Source organism: Manis javanica, chromosome 2 (assembly GCF_040802235.1).
Source record: "Manis javanica isolate MJ-LG chromosome 2, MJ_LKY, whole genome shotgun sequence".
Classification (NCBI taxonomy): domain Eukaryota; kingdom Metazoa; phylum Chordata; class Mammalia; order Pholidota; family Manidae; genus Manis; species Manis javanica.
In genome coordinates, this window is record NC_133157.1 from 33,444,586 (window position 1) to 33,466,556 (window position 21,971).

The window sequence follows — 21,971 nt, forward strand, 5'->3', positions numbered from 1 at the left end:
GTAACTGGAGGCAACTTCCTTCAGCTGAGGGCATCCTAAGGGGACAGAGCTGTAGCCGTCAGCAGCCAGCACTCCTAGATGGGGGAAAGTAGCTGGGCTCTAAAGTCGAGGGTCAGTTTGCTTCACCACAACAGCAGCCATAGTCCTTATTGAATCATCGACCCTTTTTATCTATCATCCATTTCTCTGCTCTCCTTCACAGTTAAATGCCCCAGTAAGGTTTTTAATACCTACTTTTTAATTTCCTTTCTCCCATGATCTCCTGAACCTACTTCACTTAGGCTTGCATCCCCACCAGTCTTCTGAAGCTGCTCTTGTTAAGGTTGACATTGACCTGTCTTACCCTGTCAGGACCATCCAACATGCTCATGCACCTCATGTAACCACCTTGCAGGCCTCCATGGCACTAATTTCCTAATTATCCACTTTCTGTTCCACTCATCCACTTCCTCAGTGTCCTGCCTGAGGGTTTCAGCCCCAGGCCAAGTTCACTATGGATTTGGTGAGAACAGGAAATGACAACAGAAGATTTTTGGGGTAAAAGGGTTTATACCCAGCTTTATTCTCATGGTGATAGGTCGAGCACTAGAATCACGGTTGCATCTAGCAGTCTGCAGGTCTGTAATCCACCTCCGTCTCTGCCTCTGCCCAGAGCACTGGGTGGAACTGTATAGTGACTCAATCAATAATAGCTTATTGCCAACAGGTGTGTAAGCATTAGCCTAGCAGCAGGCCAATTATATCATCAGGTAGTTTAGGGTCAGGTGAGGGTCCTGGCCATAGGACCTTCCACTTTCCCTACAGGCAGATTCTTTTGCAGGTTCCTCTTGATCTCTAACCTCTGAAACTGGCAGCATCCCAGGTTTCAGTCCTCAGACCTCTTTATTTATAGTGTAGATTCTACACTGATTCCTTTGGTGATCTCATCTGGTCTCTTGACTTTAATTGCCATTTATGGTCTGAGAACTCCCAAATTTATATCTCTAGCCTTCACCTCTCCCTTTAACTCCTAACTTGTCCCAAAACAACCTCCCAATCTTTCCTATTTCACGAAACCTACTCCTCTCTCAGTCTTAGGAGACAATATTCCATCTTTTCAGTAGCTGAGACTAAAACCCAGAGTGTCCTCCTTGACTCCTCTCACATCCCTCACCAATCCTTCAGAAAACCCTGTTGGCCCTACTTCTGAATTATGATCAAAATCTGACCTCACCAACTTCATGCCACCACCTTGGTCCAATCCACCATCATCTCTCTTCTGAATTATTGCAGCAGCTGCCTGACCAGACTCCCTGCTTCCACCCTTACCCCCCTACAATCTGTTCTCAACACAGCAGTCAGAACAGTCCTCATAAAATTTAAGCTAGAATATGTCACTCCTACACAAGGTCCTCCACTGCCTTCCCATCTCACTCAGAGTAAAAGCCAGAGTCCTCTGGTTGCCGGTAAATTCCATACACTCTGGTCCTCATTACTTCTCTGATCTCATTTTTCATGACTTCCCTCCCTCACTACACCACAGCTACATTGGCCTCCTTAAACAAACTAGAGCTGCTTCTGCCTCAGGGCCTTTGCACTGGCTGTTTCCTCTGTCTGGAATGCTCTTACCTGAGTTTTTCAATTGCCTCACTCCTGTCCTTCACGTCTCTGCTTAAATGGCAATTTTTCAGTGAGGCCTTTCCCAGCTCCTTTACAGGTCATAGGAAGTTTCCACTTGTGAAAATCCAGCAAGTTGTAGACTTAGTAGCATTTTTCTATAGTTCATATTTCAATAATTTTTTAGAAGTTATAATCACTCCTGAATTCCCTACCCCTTCTTTATTTCTCATCCTCGCACATGTTTTATATCTTTTTCCTTATTTTGATTGTCTCCTTTTGTTAAATATATGCTTGATGAGGGCAGAAGTTTTTCTATTATGTTCACTGTAGTATCCCAGTGCCTAGAAGAGTGGCTGGCATGCAATCAATGAATAACTGAATGAGAGTGGAGAAGTTTTTAAGTAGGTGTGGGAAGTGTGAGAGTAAGCTAACTGGAAAAAGCTAAGATTGTCAGATGATACTGGTAGCCCAGTGAAGACAGGTGATGATAAATTTGCAGTGCCTGGATGTGGGCTTTTTCTCTAACACTGTGCTGCTGCCCAGGAGCAGGCTCAGAGAAGGTGGAGTGTTGGATTCTTCCAGGGATAGGGCTTGTAACATGGATAAGGTGAAATGGCAGGGTCAGGGAGTGACTGAAATAGTGCACAAGGGAAGTAAGCTGGATAAGCAGAGAAAGGCAGGAAGGAGCTAATGGGCAGGAAAGAAATAGAGGGGTCAGTCCTACTGATGGCAGCTGCAGAAATGGGAGTGGTGGAGCAACAGCCTTGAAGACCTGTTTGTATGCCCAAAGCATCTTTCTTTTCAATAGACAGAAAAGTTCCTGTTCTGAAAAATAGGATCCATTCTTTTTGTTGGGCTTTCTGAAGACAAAAATAACACGAACTTGTGGCCTTTGGGACCATTAGCACATATGAGAATTTGTTCGTGTCACAGCTAAGCATATATGGAGTCTGACAAGGATCACATCTGACCTATTACCCAACTCACCCTCCCCCAAAATATATATTCATTTAGGAGGAAAGAAAATTGCTAAGTGCATGTACTTGATACCAAGAGACTGAAGACTGATTTTTATGGGACAGTGCGGAAACATAACGATAACACGACTACTGGGTATGACTCAGCTTTTCTTCCAAAAGATGTGATGCTTTTCTTCCCCAAATCCAAATTGCATTGCCTCTGATTATTGATCTGAGGGGAGAAGTGCAAAATACAGATAACTTAGAATAAAGATACTGCAAAATAAAGGTTTTAGAAATGTAGTAGATAATAATGAAAACAAGGAAATATAGGAAATAATCTATTGCTAATCTTAACATCATTAATTCAGCTTTTCCATATTTTCAGTGTATTTTTGAGTAAAATTTAATAAGCTTACTATTGAATCTTTACGTTAACTGTAAAATTTAATAAATACTCAATTTTCATAATAACCATTGTTTTAGTTGGTCTTGAGCAAATGAAAGAAAAGACAATCTTGTACTAAACATAAAAGTAAAAAGTGTAAATAAAATCTTACTAAATCTAAAAAATTGTTCTTAATAAAATACTATAACTAGCTTAGTGAAACTGACTACTGTTAAAGAATTTGAAGAGAAAAGCATTTTAATATCTACTTTTCCTCCTTAACCTAATAACCTTCACTTTTGTTAGCAAGCAATCTACTAAACTTTGTGCTACATAACATAGACTCAAAATATCATGTATTTCCTTCTGACCAGTTTCATGTGTCAATAAGATGATAAAAAATAGCATGTTTTTAATACTTGTTTCTTGCTTTAAAAAAAAAGACCTTAAGATAAATGTGTGTTCGTGTTTACAGGTACCTTATTTTCTGTCCACATGCAATTTTAAGAGTAAATAGGAACTTGGTGTCATGTACCTAAAAATCAAATACATACTAGGGATAGTTAGAAGGATTTTCATACACAGATGCCTCCTGGTGGTGGGCTCTGTGCCACAGGAGAGGTTCAAGTGTAATATGGAAAAGGATACCAGTAGTGTGTTACATTCAGCAATGTCAGTTATCATGTACAGAGGTGCTTTTCAAAACAAGCTGCACACTAAATCATGTAGAAAGCTTTAAAACAAAAGACCTACTGAGTCAGAATTGGTATGGATGGAGCCCAGGAATCCATTTTTTAAAAGTATCCAGGTGATTTCCTTGGTCCAGGATCTGCTCTGGGTAACAGTAAATGAATTTACCTTAAGGTTTCTTCCAATTCTGAAATTCTGGACTGGTTTAGGAATAAGAGTCAAAACTAAAAATGAAAGCAATTTTAGGTTGCATTAGTAAAATTACAGGATTAAGGTCTCCAGATCTAACAGATGCTTCAAGAATAGCCAATTTGCCAGAGTAGTTTGGTAATTAGAGTACTGAGGGTGTCTGGAAACAATGCTGCTAGAGAAGTGGTTGAAAGGATTAAAGGTGCTTAGCCATGAGAAGACCTATAGCAGGAATCTGAGAGCTGTTTTTAAAAACAGTGTAGCTGTGTGAAATAAAGAGTCGTTGTCCCAGAAGGCAGAAGAGCAGAAAGGTTTGGAAGCTAAGAAGATTCCTTCTTGGAGTCACTAACAGCTACTATGACCAAGGTGCCCTGGTTCATGGAAGGAGCTCTTCTTCACTTGGAAGGGTGTAATAATTTTACTGCAGATCCTTGAGCAGGGATTGCCACTGTTAGGGGAAAAGTTTGTCACTGTCTTTTCCCCTGTTACTGAAAAACTCCTTGAATATAAGTTCCCAACTCTGCATTTTCCAATCTCACACATTTTTCTGTCCCACATAATAACTTTACAAAGAAGGGACTCTGAATAAATAGTGAATTGAAGGTGGAAAAATTAGCTGACTTTCCAGATACTACATATATCCAGGTATCAGAAAAAATATTGCCAATCTGTTTGGTAGAGGTGTTCACGTTCACAAACATTTATTTATGTTTGTGAGACCCAGGTATTGCAATAGGTGAGGGATGCAGAAGAGAAGGATTCAACCATGGTACCTATCTTTGAGAGGCTTCCAGTCTACCAGGTAAGTCAGACATTACCTAATTCAATCATCCTTCCTTCACTATATTGTATAACCTGCTACGAGAGTGAAGTACAGATAGCTTGAGAGCATGCTGACCTCTTGGGCTGGGGAGAAAGCAGGAAGGTCTCCCTTAGCAAGTGATACATAAAGTAAGATTTGGGTGAATAAGAATTAGCCAGATAAAAGCATGGGGAGCCTCTGAAAAAGTGTTAAAGTATATAAGTGTTTACGGAAGAAAAGAAGGCCAGTGTGATTCAAGTGTGAGCACCAAAAAGCAAGAAAACCTTCAGTCCTTTCCAAAACTCCTGTTACTTATTGTATTTTCATACTTTAGGCTTAAGAAAGATCCCATTCTGACATCTGCTGCCTAATATATATACAAAAATTCCAAATTACACAAGAACAGCCTCTAGTAACCTATTTTTTTGTAGGCTACAATAGTAAATTAAAAATAAAACACAGGTCTTTTCCCAACTCTGCATTATGGACATGACAGGAGACCATGAACAACTGTTACTTATATGTTACTTGCATGTAGTCAGTATTTCAGGTATGCATGGTACCTGAAATCGGTATATGTGGTACCATTTGCCTACTTTTGTACAAGTTCACAGAAAACTGTAGAAATCACATATACAAAAGTTGAAAGACTTGTTACTGAAATGTAAAAACATTACAAAAGCACTTGCTTTGTCTTTTAAAGACAGTATCTGAGTATTTGCAGTTACAAAACATTCTTAAATTATTTCCATCCTAAATAAAACACAGCTGGCTTTAGTCCAATAATCATTCTACTAAGGCTAAAGATCTTTAAACATGTCAGATAATTTTCATCTTGTTCTCAGTCACATTAGTAATGGTATTTTCCTTTTCCACTTATGCCCATAAAGGACAAGAATGCAAAAAACTGTAATACTACATGAGCAGCTGTACAGACAATGATACTGCTGCATTTGAAACATTCTGCTGGCAGCTGCCTCACTCTGTAGTCACTTGAAATATTTATTAACCAGCTGGCATGTGAAAAGTATAAATTTGGGGAACAAAGGGTGATTTAGAGACATCAACATGTAATGTAAAAAGTGAGTTGCTGGAGAGTAGAGCTTTGTTAGGAACACAAGAATTAGTAGTTCAAAGTCCTAGGTTACAGCTTCAACTCTGCTATTCATTATGTGACTACATGATTGAGTCAGATGTTTTTACTTACAAACACCAAAATCCAGTTTTGGTAGATTTAAGGAGAAAAGCAATTCATTAAAGAGATTGTAGTATTTTAGCATCTTCAGGAGGTCTTTGGAGAAGCAAGCTTGGAGAACTGGAGCATCACCCTCTGTCACATGGTCACTCCTCATAGCCTGGTTAAGTGAGGGCGCCATCTCCACCGAGGATTAGATGCCACCACTTACCAAGACCACTTCATCTTGTTGCATCTGCCTTGGTCACCAGAGAATTACTCTAAGACTCCACTTTGCTCTGTCTCTGGCTCCCAATTCAAAGCTCAGGGAATATTTAATTTGTAGTGTCAGGATCATGTGCGGAAGCAGAGAAAAATATCTGGATTCAGCTTCTATCATGAAAGGCATGCTCTATTTCCCAACAAGCTCATAAGATGGGGAATTCAAATGTAGGATGGGAGTTCAGCTACTGGGCGGTAGACAGGTCTACTATGTTGACCCTGGACAAATTACTCTGAGCCTCTCTTCTATAAAGCAAGGTAATAAAGTTCACATGGCTGAAAAGACTGTTTACTTATTCATTTTACAATAAATACCAACTATGTACCAGGATGCAAAGATGAGGAAGTCCTCTCTCTAGTTTAATGGAGGAGAGAAATCAATACATCGCAAGTGATAGGGTAAAGGCATGCACAGGAGAGATGAGGGCAGAAGAAGAGAGGGCTAAACTGCAGTTTACAAATTCTCTTCTTATACTTAAGTACTTCATTTAAAATCAAATTTTCCAGGTGGCAAGTGATGCGTGTACCACTAATGGGAAAGACAACATGCTCTTGTAAAAAACTGCTGCTGCACTCCTTTGGAAGGCTTAGCTGCTTTACAGAAATGCCAAAACAAACAGTAATGCTGACTGACAAATCCAGAAACTTAGGCCTTTGATTGCTTATTAACAGCAAAATCTAGACTGCCAATTTCATACAATGGAATACTTTTCAAAGGATTAATGTTATAGCCTTGCCAGTCACCAATAACGAGATAAATCATCAAGCTAATTGTAGTGTGAACAACCCCTGTTCTGATCTGACCTGCCCTGAGTTAAAGCGGTCTTTCTGCTGTATCTGGTGTACAGCCTTGTGTCTTTGCTTAAAATAAATTGTTGGCTTTAGGGTTAGAGTTTTGTGTGTGTGTTTCAGTAAAAGACAGCAGCTGCATGGTAATATTAGCCCTCACCCAGAATCTAGAAATACCATACCCATCATATGGTAATAATATATGGAGCTCGTTTTTATAAAATACATTCTGTAGAACCAGGGACTGACACAGGTCAGCGGAACCACAGGGGTCAGCTATTACAAACTTCAGCTGGTGCAATAATTTCTTTTTCACAGCATTCCCAAGTTAGACATCTGTAGCTGACATTGTCTTCTAAAATCCAGAGATCTGTATGCAACTGCCTTTGTGATCATTTCATCTGATGACACACAGGCATCTTAAATTTAACAAGTCCAAAACTGAGTTCTTGATCTCACCCCATTTCCAAATATGTTACCTTTACAGTAGTTAGCATTTGAACAACAGCACCTCCATAGGTCCAGTAGGTTAGGCTAAAAGACTGGGAATCCTAATTTACTGTATCAAGCCAAGTTTTACTCTACCTCAAAAACGTATCTCATAATCCATTTCTCTTTGTCTCCACTACCATTAGTCCAGTCCAAGTCTTAACCAATCTCTGTTTCCCCTCTTATCTTTGTCTATCATGCACAGAGTAGCCGGCATACTAAAAATAAAAATAAAATTAAAAAGAAAAAAGGTATCAAGTTCCCTGTATCTCTGCACTTTAGGTGGATCACTTTTACATAAAATTTAAAAATCTCTAACATGGCCTACAGCGTGCTTCATGTTCTGGCCCCTGCCTACCTAACTTCACTTACACTGCTATCACAATAATGGTTCAGACATTATCCAAAGAGCAGTGTTCTCCACTCTGTCCCGCCCCACCCACTCTCCCAAGAGCCTTCACCTGGACTTGCCCGACCTCTCTTGCGTGTGGGTAACTCCTTACCTTCCTCTGAGAGGTCTTCCTAACGACCTGCCCTTGACCCCAATTTTAAATCACGGTTCCTTCAGCGCACTTACCATTTATTTAAATGATGTCTGATTAATGTCTACCTTCTCCACTCCAGAAATAACTTGAGGAGGACAGGAATCATATCAGCTGTGTTTACTTCTGCGCGTCTATAAGGGCCGCATCAACAGCTAATACCTACATTTACTATGTGGCAGGCATATACTCCTAGCGCACTGTCTGGCCCATACGCAGTGGTCAGTTTGCTTAATGAATGAACCCAGCCCTGGGTGCACACCCACGAGTTGCTCGCCACCTCCCGGAACAGCCCGTTACACTGGTAACTGGTGATTGGAAGAATCTTCTTTATATTAACCCCAGCATACCTCCCCGCAATTTCCTCCCACTCATTCTATTTCTGCCCTTCTGGGGCCGCGCAGTACAAGCCTTACTCGTCCTTCCGCAGCAAGACTTGGCAGCGTCCCAAGAGCCGGCCCCCGCTCGCTACTCCCCGCTCTGCCCTCCCGCCCCCTCCCCGCAAAGACGCCGGGTTCCTTCTCGGCCGGGCCCTGAGCGCCCGACAGCGGCAACCGCCCGCCGCTCCCGGCATTCCCCGCCTCGCACGTCACGTGACGGCACCAGCCGGCAACTGGCCGCGCGCCGCAGTCCTAGCGGCTCTGCTGCAGCTGCGGCGCCTGCGGCCGGGACTGCTGTGGGCGACCGCCCCGGAGGGCGTCCAGCAAGGTGAGAGCGGCCGGCCCGCGAACTGCGGGCGAACTTATCCCCGGGATGCCCCAGTCTCGGAGCAGGGGCCTGCCCGCGAGAGAGGGCTCGGGGGCCTGGGGGCTGCCTCCCGGGTCGACCGGCCGAGAAGGCGCCGCTCGGTCCTGGCAGAAGCTGAGCATCTGGCCCTAGCGGGACAGAGGGAATGCCCTCAGCCCGCCTGTGGCCCGGCGCTCGCGCACCCTGCTGGCACCTGGAGGCTCCGCCGCGCCGAGCAGCTGTGCCCTGCTTTCTTCTCTTCTGTTATGCCTGAGATGCGAAGGTGGACCTCCGCGGTTGGTTTCAGCTCTGAGGTTTTGCGAGTGTGTAACTGAAGTCAAAGAGGAAAAAACGGACTCTTGGGATGGTAAGAGCCTTTACCGGGAGCACAATAGGGCTGGGCACCTATTAGGTGTCTGATGTATTTTATGCAGATCGCAAACCTCTTGAAAACTCGGTTTCTCCATCTTTAAAGATGACCCCTGCCCTGCCTCCCTTATAGGACGGTAGTGAAGAACAGATGGAAAAGCCATTTGAAGAGCCAGAACTCTAAAGTCAGACCTGGGTTCAAGTCCTAGTTCTGCCACTTACTAGCTGTGTGACCTTGAGCGAGATAGAACCCCCCATCTGTTAAAAGAAGATAATCATAGTACTTAGCTCATAAGGTTGCTGTGAGGATTAAGTGTAAAGGGCTTAGCAGTGTCCAGCACAGAAGTCCTCAACAGATAATGTTATTAATGTAAGTATTATTAAATGAGTAAGCTAGACAGTGCTTTTACATGAGGGGTGTTTAGAATAATTACGCTTCAGTTTCTACATATTTAGTCCCAAAAAGAGTGCTGTTTTGGTTTCCTAATCGGCCAAGTTGGATCTTTCCCTGTTTTAGCTGTCTGGGCCCCCTTTGCCTTCTCATTTACAATTGGCATGTGAACCTGTTGTTCCAACCAAATGAGTCAGGCAGGATGGGAACATTAGTGTACTTGAGCAGATGGGTATCAGATTTCCTCTAAGGGGAAAGAAAAGTGCCAGGCATGTGCTGCCACCAAAAAAAGCACAGTTCAGTGACTGACTGTCAGAGCTGGAAGGTCCTGAGAAACCATCCGATCCAGCTGTCTCCTTTCACAAATGGAGAAACTGGACCCAGAATGACGACGGGACTTTGATTTTCTCAGGACCCAACACAATGTTGGAACTGGGAGGGGGAAAGAACACATTGTATGCCAGGCACTGTGCTTTCCTTGAGTTCTAACCTAATTCTTCATTTATTCAAGTATTTGTGGAGCACCTGCTGTGTGCTTGCACACCTACTAGGAGCTGGAGAAGAAATACATGTTTATCTCCTTCTTCCGGTTCTCAGTACATTTTCTAATCACAAGTTCCAGCTCCCAGTGAGCCTGCCTCAGCAGCTGGCTCCCAAGAGACAGAAGAACACCAGAGGGGGCTGTATTGTTCACTCATCAGTCACAGCAGTCCTTAGAACCTTACTGAAGCCTGGTGAGATTTTAAACACAGGAGACAATGCTGGTTTGTCAGGGCTTTTAGGAAAGGGCTTCCTTCTGGCCTGGAGCACTTGTATTTCTTTCTCTTTGTTTCAGGCCTCTCCTTCTTTTTAGATTTCTGGAAAGAACCACCCTCACTATAGTGCCTTCTTTTTGGTTCCCATGGCTATCAGATAAATTTTATTTTTATAATGGCACAAGTAGCTGTTAAGTAATCCATGGTCAAGCAGTCCCCACTTCATGGTGGGTTTCTGTTTTCTGGTGGTGGTCTGTTTTTTTCAGTTTCTGTACAGTCATATTGTTCTCTTCCTTCCTTCTTTCCTTCAACAACAGTGGCAGGGCCAAGAAGAGTAGGAATAAGTAGAAACAGAGATAAACACATATGTAGACTTTGGCTTAGGGACCTCAGAATCAGGGGGTATTGCCTCATCCAAGAGGCAGATCACTGGTAGCTCTGGTCAAGGGGTAGACTGAGAGCCGGCCAGAGCTCTCAGAGCTGGGGCATTGTGTTCTGGACAACCAAGAAGACATTACATCCTGAGATGCTTTTCAAGGAAGATGTAAAACAAGTCCCTTTTACCTGTCTTAGTCACATAGTAATAATAGATGGTTTGTAAGAAGCATTTTGTTCTTTCAGTTTGCCTTAATGAATGAACCATCTCTTACGTCACCTCTCCTGTGCTTTGTTTGAAATGCCTTCTAATTTCTCTCATTACCCTCTTTCTGTTAGCTTAGTAGCATATTAGTTTCCTACTCATACACATATTGTATAAAAAAAAGGTAGCTAAACAGACATTTGATTAATATTTTATCTATTTCATTTTAGATGTTTAATCTGTGTGCCTCATTTCACCAGTTGGGTTCTGATGCAGTCATATATTTATTTTTCCAAGTAGTCTCCTAAGTCCATTATGCCCTTATTACTGAGAATTCTGATGTCTACTTCCAAGCTCCCTTGGGACTTAAAAGGTCTAAAAAAGTCAATCTTCCACTCTAGAGAAGAGAGAACTGCAGAGTTGGAGCAGTCCACCCACATTCTTATTTCTGACACAGCTATATGGTATCACTATTGGAGAGTTGTCCTGCACGGTCCAAGGATGTGTGGACACTGCTGCTCAACGCCCTTATTGGACCAGGTTCCTGCCAGCTTGAGCCCATGATTGGATTCCAAGGTTAGAGTTTTTTTAGTTATGCTCACATGCTTAGCCACTCTCCACAAAGCCTGACACCAGTCCAGATTCCCTGAATCTCCTGGTGAATTCTCTTTATGGCCATATGGGGCCTTTTCCTGTTAGCAGCCTTGGTCAGGGTCACCCCAGACTACCTAAGACATTTCCCTGTTTTCAAGGCTTTTCTCAGGGTTTCGAGACTCAATCCCTTCTTTTCCTAACCTAAGGCTTTTTGGCAAACTGATTCTACTTCCTCTCCAGGATTCTGCCTATTAGGGATCCCCAGGAATGGCAGCCTTCAACCAGAGAGCTACCCTAGTACCTTTGGTGACCACTCACCTTACTTTTCATATGTAAGAAGGGTCCTCTGGTGACTTGACAGTGCACAGATATGATCCAGGAGACTGTGTACCCATCTATAGTCCTAAGAGAAGTAGGCATTGAAAAATATTTGCCATATACCCTCTACCAAAGGGATTTGGGGGGGGCAAGGTTTTAATTTAAAAATGAAAGATTTTCAGTTCCTTCAGCTTTTCAAAGAACCAAACAATATTCAGCATGTTTAGTTCATTGTCTTTAAACTTTTAAAAATATGAAATATAACAAGAATGCATACAGGAAAAAACCACAAATGTATAGCGTAACATTTCTAAGGGAAATACTTACGGAACCACCACTTATGTCAAGAAACAGAACATTGCCAATACTCAATAGTTCCCTCTTCCAAACCTGCTCCCCAGAAAGAACCACTATCTTGGCTTTTATGATAATCATTTCTTTGCTCTTATTACAGTTTTGTCTCCTGTATTTGCATCCCTAAACAATATAATTTTCACTAGCTTTTTTAACTGCATTCCTACAGCAGCATACTGTGTGCATTTTGTGCTTGCTTCTTTTGCTCAGTTTGTGAGTTGCAGCCCTTTGGTAACCACACTTATTTTCTTTGCCAACACTGTTTCATAATATGAACATGTCACAATATATTTATTTACCCTATGGTTGATGGGTACTTGTATTGCATATAGTTTCTGACTACCAAGAACAGTACCCAAGAACATCCTTAGACATTTTTTATTGTGTATGTGAACAAGTTGCTTTGGGTTATCATATGTCAAAGTGAGATGTCTTTGCTAGATAATGCCAGTTTTCTAAGTGATTGTACCTATTTTCCTACTGAAAGTATATGAAAGTTTCAGTGGCTTCACATCCTTGCAAATACTTCATAGTGCCAGTTTAAAATTTTTTAACTCTTCTTATGGGATATAATGATGATATCTCTTGTGGTTTTAATTTTCTTTCTATAGTTAGAACTAATGTTTGAGCACTTTTATTTTTTTATTTTGTTATCATTAATCTATAATTACATGAAGAACATTATGTTTACTAGGGTCCCCCTTCACCAAGTCCCCCCCACAAACCCTATTACAGTCACTGTCCATCAGCGTAGTTAAGATGTTGTAGAATCACTACTTGTCTTATCTGTGTTGCACAGCCCTCCGCATCTCCCCATGCCCCCCCCATTATACATGCTAATCATAATACCCCCTTTCTTTTTCCCTGCCCTTATTCCTCCCTTCCCTCCCATTCTCTCCAGTTCCTTTCCCTTTGGTAACTGTTAGTCCATTCTTGGGTTCTGTGATTCTGCTGCTGTTTTGTTCCTTCAGTTTCTCTTTGTTCTTATACTCCACATATGAGTGAATTCATTTGGTATTTGTTTTTCTCTGCCTGGCTTATTTCACTGAGCATAATACCCTCTAGCTCCATCCATGTTGTTGCAAATGGGAGGATTTGTTTTCTTCTTATGGCTGAATAATATTCCATTGTGTATATGTACCACATCTTCTTTATCCATTCATCTACTGATGGACACTTAGGTTGCTTCCATTTCTTGGCTATTGTGATGCGATAAACATAGGGGTGCATCTGTCTTTTTCAAACTGGGCTGCTGTATTCTTAGGGTAAATTCCTAGAAGTGGAATTCCTGGGTCAAATGGTATGTGCATTTTGAGCATTTTGAGGAACCTCCATACTGTTTTCCACAATGGCTGAACTAATTTACATTCCCACCAGCAGTGTAGGAGGGTTCCCCCTTCTCCACAACCTCACCAACAGTTGTTGTTTGTCTTTTGGATGGTAGTCATCCCCACTGGTGTGAGGTGATATCTCACTGTGGTTTTAATTTGCATTTCTCTGATGACTAGCGATGTGGAGCATCTTTTCATGTGTCTGTTGGCCGTCTGAATTTCTTCTTTGGAGAACTGTCTGCTCAGCAACTCTGCCCATTTTTTAAATGGATTATTTGTTTTTTGTTTGTTGAGGTGTGTGAGATATATTTTGGATGTCAAGCCTTTATTGGATCTGTCATTTATGAATATATTCTCCCATACTGTAGGGTACCTTTTTGTTCTATTGATGGTGTCCTTTGCTGTACAGAAGCTTTTCAGCTTGATGTAGTCCCACTTGTTCATTTTTGCTTTTGTTTTCCTTGCCCAGGGAGATATGTTCATGAAGAAGTCACTCAAGTTTATGTCTAAGAGATTTTTGCCTATGTTTTTTTCTAAGAGTTTTATGGTTTCATGACTTACATTCAGGTCTTTGATCCATTTTGAATCCACTTTTGTATATGGGGTTAGACAGTGATCCAGCTTCATTCTCTTACATGTAGCTGTCCAGCTTTGCCAGCACCATCTGTTGAAGAGACTGTCATTTCCCCATTTTATGTCCATGGCTCCTTTATCGTATATTAATTGACCATATATGTTTGGGTTAATGTCTGGAGTCTCTATTCTGTTCCACTGGTCTGTGGCTCTGTTCTTGTGCCAGTACCAAATTGGCTTGATTACTATGGCTTTGTAGTGAGCTTGAAGTTGGGGAGCGAGATGCCCCCCACTTTATTCTTCCTTTTCAGGATTGCTTTGGCTATTTGGGGTCTTTGGTGTTTCCATATGAATTTTTGAACCATTTTTTCCAGTTCATTGAAGAATGCTGTTGGTAATTTGATAGGGATTGCATCAAATCTGTATATTGCTTTGGGAGGATGGCCATTTTGACGATATTAATTCTTCCTAGCCAAGAGCATGGGATGAGTTTCCATTTGTTAGTGTCCTCTTTAATTTCTCTTAAAAGAGTGTCTTATAGTTTTCAGGGTATGGATCTTTCACTTCTTTGGTTAGGTTTATTCCTAGGTATTTTATTCTTTTTGATGCAATTGTAAATGGAATTATTTTCCTGATTTCTCTTTCTATTGGTTCATTGTTAGTGTATAGGATAGCCACAGATTTGTGTGTGTGAATTTTGTATCCTGCAACTTTTGAGCACTTTTTTTATTGGTTAATTGGATGGCCTTTTTTTTGGTGAACTGCCTGTTGAAGTCTTCTACCTCTTTTGATTTTTCTCACTGATTTATGGAGTTCTTTATACATTTTGGTTATAAAGTTGTCCCCTGTTAGTTACATGTTTTAAAAGTATATTCTGCTCTGTGACTCTCTTTTCACCTTCTTAAATGGTGATATTGTGTATCCTATTCTGTAGAAGCAGGGACTGAAATGGGGATTCTTATTCAAGTGACATACTGGGAGAAGTGCTCAGGAAAAGAATGAGGGAAGCAGAGTGGGAGAAGGGGAAGAGAGGTATATACCTGGGTGAGTGGCAGTTTGTCTGGAGAAGGGACATCTGCGAGTTGTCATCAGCTGGCACTTCTAGCTGGGGGTGGGTGTGCTGGCCAGTAAAGATCTGGGTGGGGTGCCAATAGTATACTCTGCAGTCCATTCAGATACATTGCCTCTTTGTGTTAAGTTCACTCCATCCAGATACAGCTTCTCCAGGATTCCGGCTGGTCACAATTTCTGGGAAAACTTGTAAAAGGAAGGTTAGTAGGACAAACTGCAGTTCCTACCGCTGCAGTTAGTCCAGAGCTTTAACACACACCCGTCACCTCCTCCACTGTCCCATTTAGTTTCCCCTCCATTGTCCCTTGAATGTTGGGGAGAACTCAGTGATAAAGCCACCTGTTTCTGGAAGTTTGTTATCTTTAATGTTATTTTTGACCAAAGATTCAATGTTTTTAATGTTCTAAGACAATTAAAAATTTCTGAGTTTTAGTAATACTTTCTACAAATTTGTCCCTTTTAAGGTTTCAAAATTTATATAAAATTGCTTATAATATTTTCTTATTATTCTTTTAATGTCTACAGCATCTGTAGAGATACTTCCCTTTTCATTCTGATTACATTTTTATGCTTTCTCCCGTTTCTTCTTCTTCAGTCTCAGTAGAGATTCTTTTCAAAGAACAAATTTTTATCTTCATTCATATTCTCTGTAGTAAGTTGTTTCCTATTTCATTAAGTTCTGCTCTTTTTCATTCTACTTTCCTTAGGTACATTTTGTTTTCTTCCCTTCTTGAAATGGATTGCTTGGTTCATTAATTTTTATCCTTTTTATTCTTTCCATGTAAGGCTATACATTTTTCTCCAAATACTGTTTAATAGAGGCTCACAAGTTTTAATAGGTAGTATTTCAGTCATTTATTTCTAAGTACTTTCTGATTTGCATTGTGATTTCCCTTTGACTCATAGGTTTCTTAGAGATGTGTTTCTTAATTTCCAAACATATGAGTATTTTCTAGTTATCTTTTATTAATTGATTGTGGTCAGTAAGCTTGTTCTTTGAAATTTGTTTAAATTTCTGTTAGGACTCTGTTTATGGTCAGTTTCTATTAATGTTATGTGTGTACTTGAAAGTAATGTGTATTCTACACTTAGAGGACTCGATGTTTGATCTAATGCCATTAGATCAAGTTTGTTAATTATATTCAAGTCTTCTTTATCCTGATTTTTTTTTACCTATTTTAGCTGTTATAAAGAGAAATGTGTTAAAATATCCAACTGTGATTATGAATTTGTCTATTTCACCTTTTAATTTTTTTACCTTATACCTTTGAGCCCTATTATCAAGTGCATACAAATATAAAGTTGTTATATCTTACAGGTGAAATAATCTTACCGTGATGAAGTTGCCCTGTTCATCTCTAGTAAAAGAATGTTTTTTTTCACTTTAAACTCCATTTTATCCATTTAGCAGACCCATATGACTATACCATGCGTTTTTGGTTAATCTATGCAAGGTATGTCTTCTTTTCCTCCTTTTAGCATCATCCTTTCTGTATCACTATGTTTTAGATATGTATCTTACAAGTAGCACATAATTGGCTTTTTTAATAGCCTGCATTTGTCTTTTAATCAGAGTTCATATTCATTTAATATAACCACTGATATATTTAGGTGTAAATCTGTCTTCATATTTTATGCTTTCCATGCATTTGTCCTGCACGTACACCCTTCATTTTAGCTTTCTTCCCTTCTTTCCCTTTATTTGTAATCACTTGCATTTTTTTCCTTCTACTAGTTTGGACATTATGTACTTGCTCTTCTTTCACGGTTACCCATAAAATTTTAATTTAACCAAAGTTGATAAGTTATGGGAGTGATAAATATCCCTATTCTTCTTTTGGACAGTACAAGGACCTTACACCACTTCATCCCCATCCTACTTAGTGGTAGGCTAGTTATTGTCAACTTTGATTAGAGTCATTTAAGGACCCACAATGTGTTGAAGGAGGAAAAAAGTGAGAGAGTGAAGAATTTACTTGAGAAAACTATGTATTGGTCTGGACTCTTGGTTGCAAGTGATCAGCTTAGACTCTCTTTACTTTAAGAAGGAAATCTGTTGGCTTAGAAAACTGCATAGCTGGACCCAGGGGCTCAAAAAAATATTTTTAGGGCTCCCTCTTTCCATCTCTCTCAGTTGCTCAACATTGCTTATCTTAATTTGGCTTCATTCCTCAGATGACCTCTTCTGCGGTTTCCCCATCCGTGGTAAGGGGCATGGGTGTTCTGACTATCTACTTCAGGCCAGGCGCTCGTCCTGTGTGGTGGAGGGTAAGGCACTCTGAACGAAAGCCCTCTAGAACTTAATCGAGTGGGAGTGGAGTCCCTCTGAGGAACCGGAAGAGGGAGGGTAAGTCATAGCTACCACGGTCCCCTAGAGTGAGCAATGGCTGGAAAAGTGATGGCAAAGAAAGAAGAGAGTTCAGAGGCTGCCATCAGAATCAGCTCAGTTTATCTGTTCATGGAAGGGGGAGGATACCACCTGTTCATGAGGCCACTAAGCTCCTTTGAAGGAGTTGGCTCACACAGGTCCTGCGCCCACCGACCATTGGGTGCTTCGGCACTGCGGGCTGAAGGCATCCTGGTGGTCCACAGCAGCAGAGGTGAAGGAGAGCCAGTGTGGGTGCTCTAGTGTGTGGAGATGTATTCAACAGATCAGCTGTGCACTTGCTGTTCCACAGCTCTTTCGGAGAAAATTCTACATCTGTAACTCCTGTTCATGTAGGGGCAGCCCCAGACAGCCATGTTTTCTACCATAAAATCCTGCTTTATCCCTACTCCCTGGGCAAAACCTGCCAGACCAGAGGAGGACTTCAGACCCAAAAGGAGCCAATTCACAGGCTCACCAGAGATCATGATGTGACCTAGTGGGGAAGAAAAATGCATGTTCCCTCATAAATTTGAAGTGGGGATTACAGAAGGACACTAAGCTACAGAAACTGAAGCTGAAATGGTACATAGAGAGAAGCCATGAGATAGAGTCAGGCCTTTGAGGAGTCCTAGCTTGCCAAAATTACGAGGAAGTAGAAGCAGTGAGGTAAGCAGTGAGAAAAGTTTGTATAGACTCCAGTAAGAAGAGACTGGAGCAGACCCATAGATAGTGGCTGAGCCCTGTGATAAGTGAACACCCACAGACTTCAGCTACTGAGCGCCTTGGACTGCTGTGGGTCCAGACATTTCATTCTAGACTTTGGGAGACCCAGCCCTACTGTGGGCCTATACTTGGATTTCCACAAAATTCCATACCCTTAATCATCAAAGATATACCCTTATGATAAGCCCTCCCTTGTTTTCACTTGTTATCAAAGACTCACCAGAAACTGATATTCAGAACCTGGAGGCCGTGCTTACGTGGGTAAATTTCTGTTGCTGCAAGTGCTGTTTTAGTCATGCTGTTCTGCAAAGAAAACTCACTCATTGTCATCACATGTCCACAGCTACAAACTTCATTGGCTCCTCTGCGCACACTGCGTGGCCCGGAACCAAGGCAGTGAGCTCCACTCCCTCTGTGGTCTCCTTGTTCCCTACCTCACTACAGAAAACCCTGACTTATTGCCTATAACTTTTTTTTCTAAGATATTGGAGGGTTTGTTCAAATGCAATACAGAGAAACAGAATTTAGAGAAAGGAGTCATAGGAGAAAAGGAATTCATCACCATTTATCATGTATTTACTGTGTTTCAGGCACAGTGTTCAAGGATTTCCATTAATTCTCTCATTTCGCCTTCACAACTCCCTAAGGTATTATGCCCACTTTATAGATGCGGGAGCTGAGACAGGATGGTCTGAGTCCATTGAAAGTTCAGTTCGGGTGTAAAATAATAGTCACTTGGTGTGGAATTGCCTCAAGCTGAGAGTGGTTAAAGAGAAATGGCTGGGAAATCTGTATGTGGCCAAGTGGCAGGCAGGAGAGAGTGGGAAGGAGGCTGATGAGATGCTCCCCTCTGCAGGCCCAGCTGCCTGGGAAGAGGCCAGAGGGAGGCGCCCCTAGGCCTGGCTTGGTTGGGGTCCACAGGAGGTCTGCTGTTTACTTGCTGCTGCTGCACTACTGCCTGCTGGCCAAAGGTCCGCTGCGGGTAGAGGGGCCATGATTTTCACAGATTCTGGCTTAAGTTCTTAAATCTTTGTTCCAGGCTTCCTAAAGAGTACTGCTGTCAATCTGACTCATACACCATGTGAAACTCTAATGCATAGTAATTGCAGGATTAAATTCATTCTTATTTCATGGTCTGTGAGTTTATGTGTCTGCAACAGTGAGGTTAGAAGGCCCTCCTCTCCCATCATTTCATAAGTTAGGAGCCCAGAACCTCAGGAAGGGGGCTGGAGGCAGGCCATTGCAGTGGAAGGAGCAGGGGCTTGGGACCCCGCCCACGTTGGGAGCTGCAGCTGTGCTGCTTACTAACTAAATGAAAAACAGAGTAACTGTTGCCTCCTGGAATTGGGGATAAGAATAGTACTACCTCTTGGGTTGTTGTAAGTGGTCACTGAGCTGACATAAAAGCACCTGGTATTTAGTAAGCCTTAAACACACCTTTCCCTGACCCTCAAGGTGACCCAGTGAATTAGAATCAGGACCAAAACCCAGATTTGGGGGTTCCTGACCCAGTGTGCTCTGCTAGCCCACAACAAGCAGGCAGTGCAGTGGAGGAGGGATGGGGCCCTTACAGCTCCCAACCACACTCTGAAAGCACCATACATACATCACAACACAGTGTTCTGATCTATCTCATCAAATTTCAAAGCCGAAAATAAGAAACAGATGCTTACTTCTTAGGATAAAGAGAGCTGAGGTTTGAAGAAAAAATGAAAAGCCCAGCTGAGATTTCTGTCATCTTTAAAGTCTTAAGTTTTGTTTCAATTTCAATAGTATGTGTGTAAGTATAGGTATGTGTACAAGGCTCTTTTGTGGTCCACAATATTTTACATTCTGTGTACTTCCAAACTAAAATTCACAAAACTCTAGGGAAACTTACTTTGATTTGTTAAAGATCTAAAATTGTTAACCAATTACAGTTGCTCAACTGATACAGTTTGTATTTACACTATTGTCTAGTGTGCCTCATAATGTAGTAGGAAAATATCTTTTCCCCCTTTGTCTTCCCCCCCTTTGTTGATACTAAGTAGAGTTCTGGGCTTTCATAGATCTTTCCCCCCTCTTTTTTATTAAAAGCAAAGTTCCTGCCACTTGAATACTGACGTGGTCTCCCATAGGTAGGAAGGAAGTGTATTTTCTTCATTATATAAACACGGGACATGAAAGCAGAGTTGTTAAGGCCCTGCCCTCAAGATTACCCAGTGAGGGAAGGGCAGAGCCCAAGCTAGAAGCCTGTTGGGTCCATTCTGTCAGAGTTGTCTCAGTATGGGTTGAGCCTTTTGTGCTGTGACTCAAGGCAGCTCCCCATCACCACCAAAATTAATGAGAACTCCGTGACCTCATCAAGCTGCCCTTTCTCGCTGAGCCCCGCAGGGCCCCGAGCTGCAGCCAGACTGGGCTTCTTACTGGGTCCTACCTCCAGGGCTTTGGTGACTTTCTTCTCCCTTCAGTCTCCCTTCTTGCATTCTCTGGATGCCCCAGTCTTACCCATATCTCAGAGGCTGGCTCAGATGCCAGCTCTTCCACAAACATTGGCTTAAGGGTGAAAAACCTAGTCTTTTGGGTCAGGCCTGCCTTTAGAAGGGGGCTTTGCTGCTCTCTAGCAGAGTGATTTGGGGTCAGTCTTTTGTCATGTAAGTTCTCACAGGCTTAGTTTCTCCATCTGTAGAATGAAGACAACACTTTAAATCATTGTTTTTCAAACATATGGTGCACACAAGTTCCCTGGTGAGCTTATTGAAATGCCAGTTCTGATCCAGTAGGTACAGGAGAGTGCCCAAGAACTGCCATTTCTAGCCAGGTATTTTTGGTAGAGGTCTTTTCTCTCCTACCAACTCGAGGGTGGGGTCTTTATCATATTCCTGATTCCCTCGCAGCTCTCACACATAGCAAGTGTTGACTACATACTTGGTTTTACTTATTTCTGTTATTCCACAAGGCTCTCTGTCACAGCAGGGATTCTATAGCTAATGGTTTGAATAGTCTCAGCTATTCTGATGTATCAGATGATGATGGTGACATTCATTCCTTCAGTAAATGTTTATTGAGCACCTACTATGGCCAGGCATAGTTCTAGGCATAATACAAAGCAGTGATACAAAGTTTCTGCCCATAAGGAGCTTACTTTTTCTTAATTGAAGTATAGTTGATATGTAGTATTAGTCTTCAGATGTACAACATGATGATTCAACAATTACATATATTACTAAATGCTCGCCGCTCTCTCTCCGCTCTCTGTAGTGATCTCACCCCACCCCATGGCTTCAAATGGTATTTCCCCGGAGACCTTCCTTGGCAACGCTATCTAAAATATAAAATAGCACACAAGCAAATGCACACAGGCACTTCCCTTAGCCTGCTTCATCTTTCTTCATAGCATTTATGTTATTATTTTTAAAATTTATTGTCTGTCTGTGAAGGTAGTTACTTTGTCTTGTTTATTGCTTGTTGGTATTAAGAACAGTACCTATCACAGTAGTACACAGTCACTGGATATTTGTTGAATAGATTATTTTTTTCTTTGGGAAGTTCTCAAAATCCTCATGAGGAATAGCAGGACAGCCATCGTTAGGCTGTTTACAGATGAGAAAATAAGGTCAGAAAGGTTAGAGGACTTGCCTCAAGTCATGGGACTGGAAGCAGGAGAGCCTGCTTGTGGAGAGCCAGGTCTTGTGGGCCTCACCTCCCAAGAGGGTGGCCTCTGCCTCACCCACTGAGATTAGGGACACCCCCAGAGGCATGTGGATGCCTCCAGTGGGCAGTTAGGAGGGTGCCACACCGAAGCCCTGAGTTCTCACACCCTTGGGAACACATAAAAAAAAAGGGACAGCTTGAGGCATACCTCAGGACCTGCCCCTTCCCATCCCAAACTGGATCCTACCCTTGTTTCTCCAGTTCTTCACATCACACTCCAGT

General features: G+C 41.9%; 2 protein-coding genes across 12 annotated transcripts in view; one reads left to right on the forward strand and one right to left on the reverse strand.

Annotated features, from left to right (window-relative positions):
• POLR1E (RNA polymerase I subunit E) overlaps nt 1-21,971 on the reverse strand; it is a 93,287-nt gene that overhangs the window by 15,250 nt on the left and 56,066 nt on the right. Inside the window, exon 14 of one of the 6 annotated variants that reach the window (XR_012127310.1) lies at nt 14,935-15,151. The exons of 3 other annotated variants lie outside the window; for them this stretch is intronic. The gene's annotated coding sequence lies outside the window, so the exon portion shown is untranslated. Of the gene's footprint in view, nt 1-2,670; nt 2,791-14,934; nt 21,361-21,971 lie in introns of those variants that run through there. 2 more of the 6 variants (XR_012127309.1, XM_073227462.1) reach the window with 2 other exon arrangements.
• FBXO10 (F-box protein 10) overlaps nt 8,496-21,971 on the forward strand; it is a 45,920-nt gene continuing 32,444 nt past the window's right edge. For 2 of the 6 annotated variants that reach the window (XM_017677583.3, XM_017677582.3), the window contains exon 1: nt 8,496-8,996. Coding sequence is in view for 1 of the 6 variants with exons in the window: in XM_017677582.3 (XP_017533071.3) it covers nt 8,994-8,996 (3 nt within the window). In the remaining 5 variants the exon portion in view is untranslated. Of the gene's footprint in view, nt 8,997-11,181; nt 11,301-21,971 lie in introns of all 6 variants that reach the window. The other 4 variants (XM_036996539.2, XM_017677586.3, XM_036996540.2 and 1 more) reach the window with 4 other exon arrangements.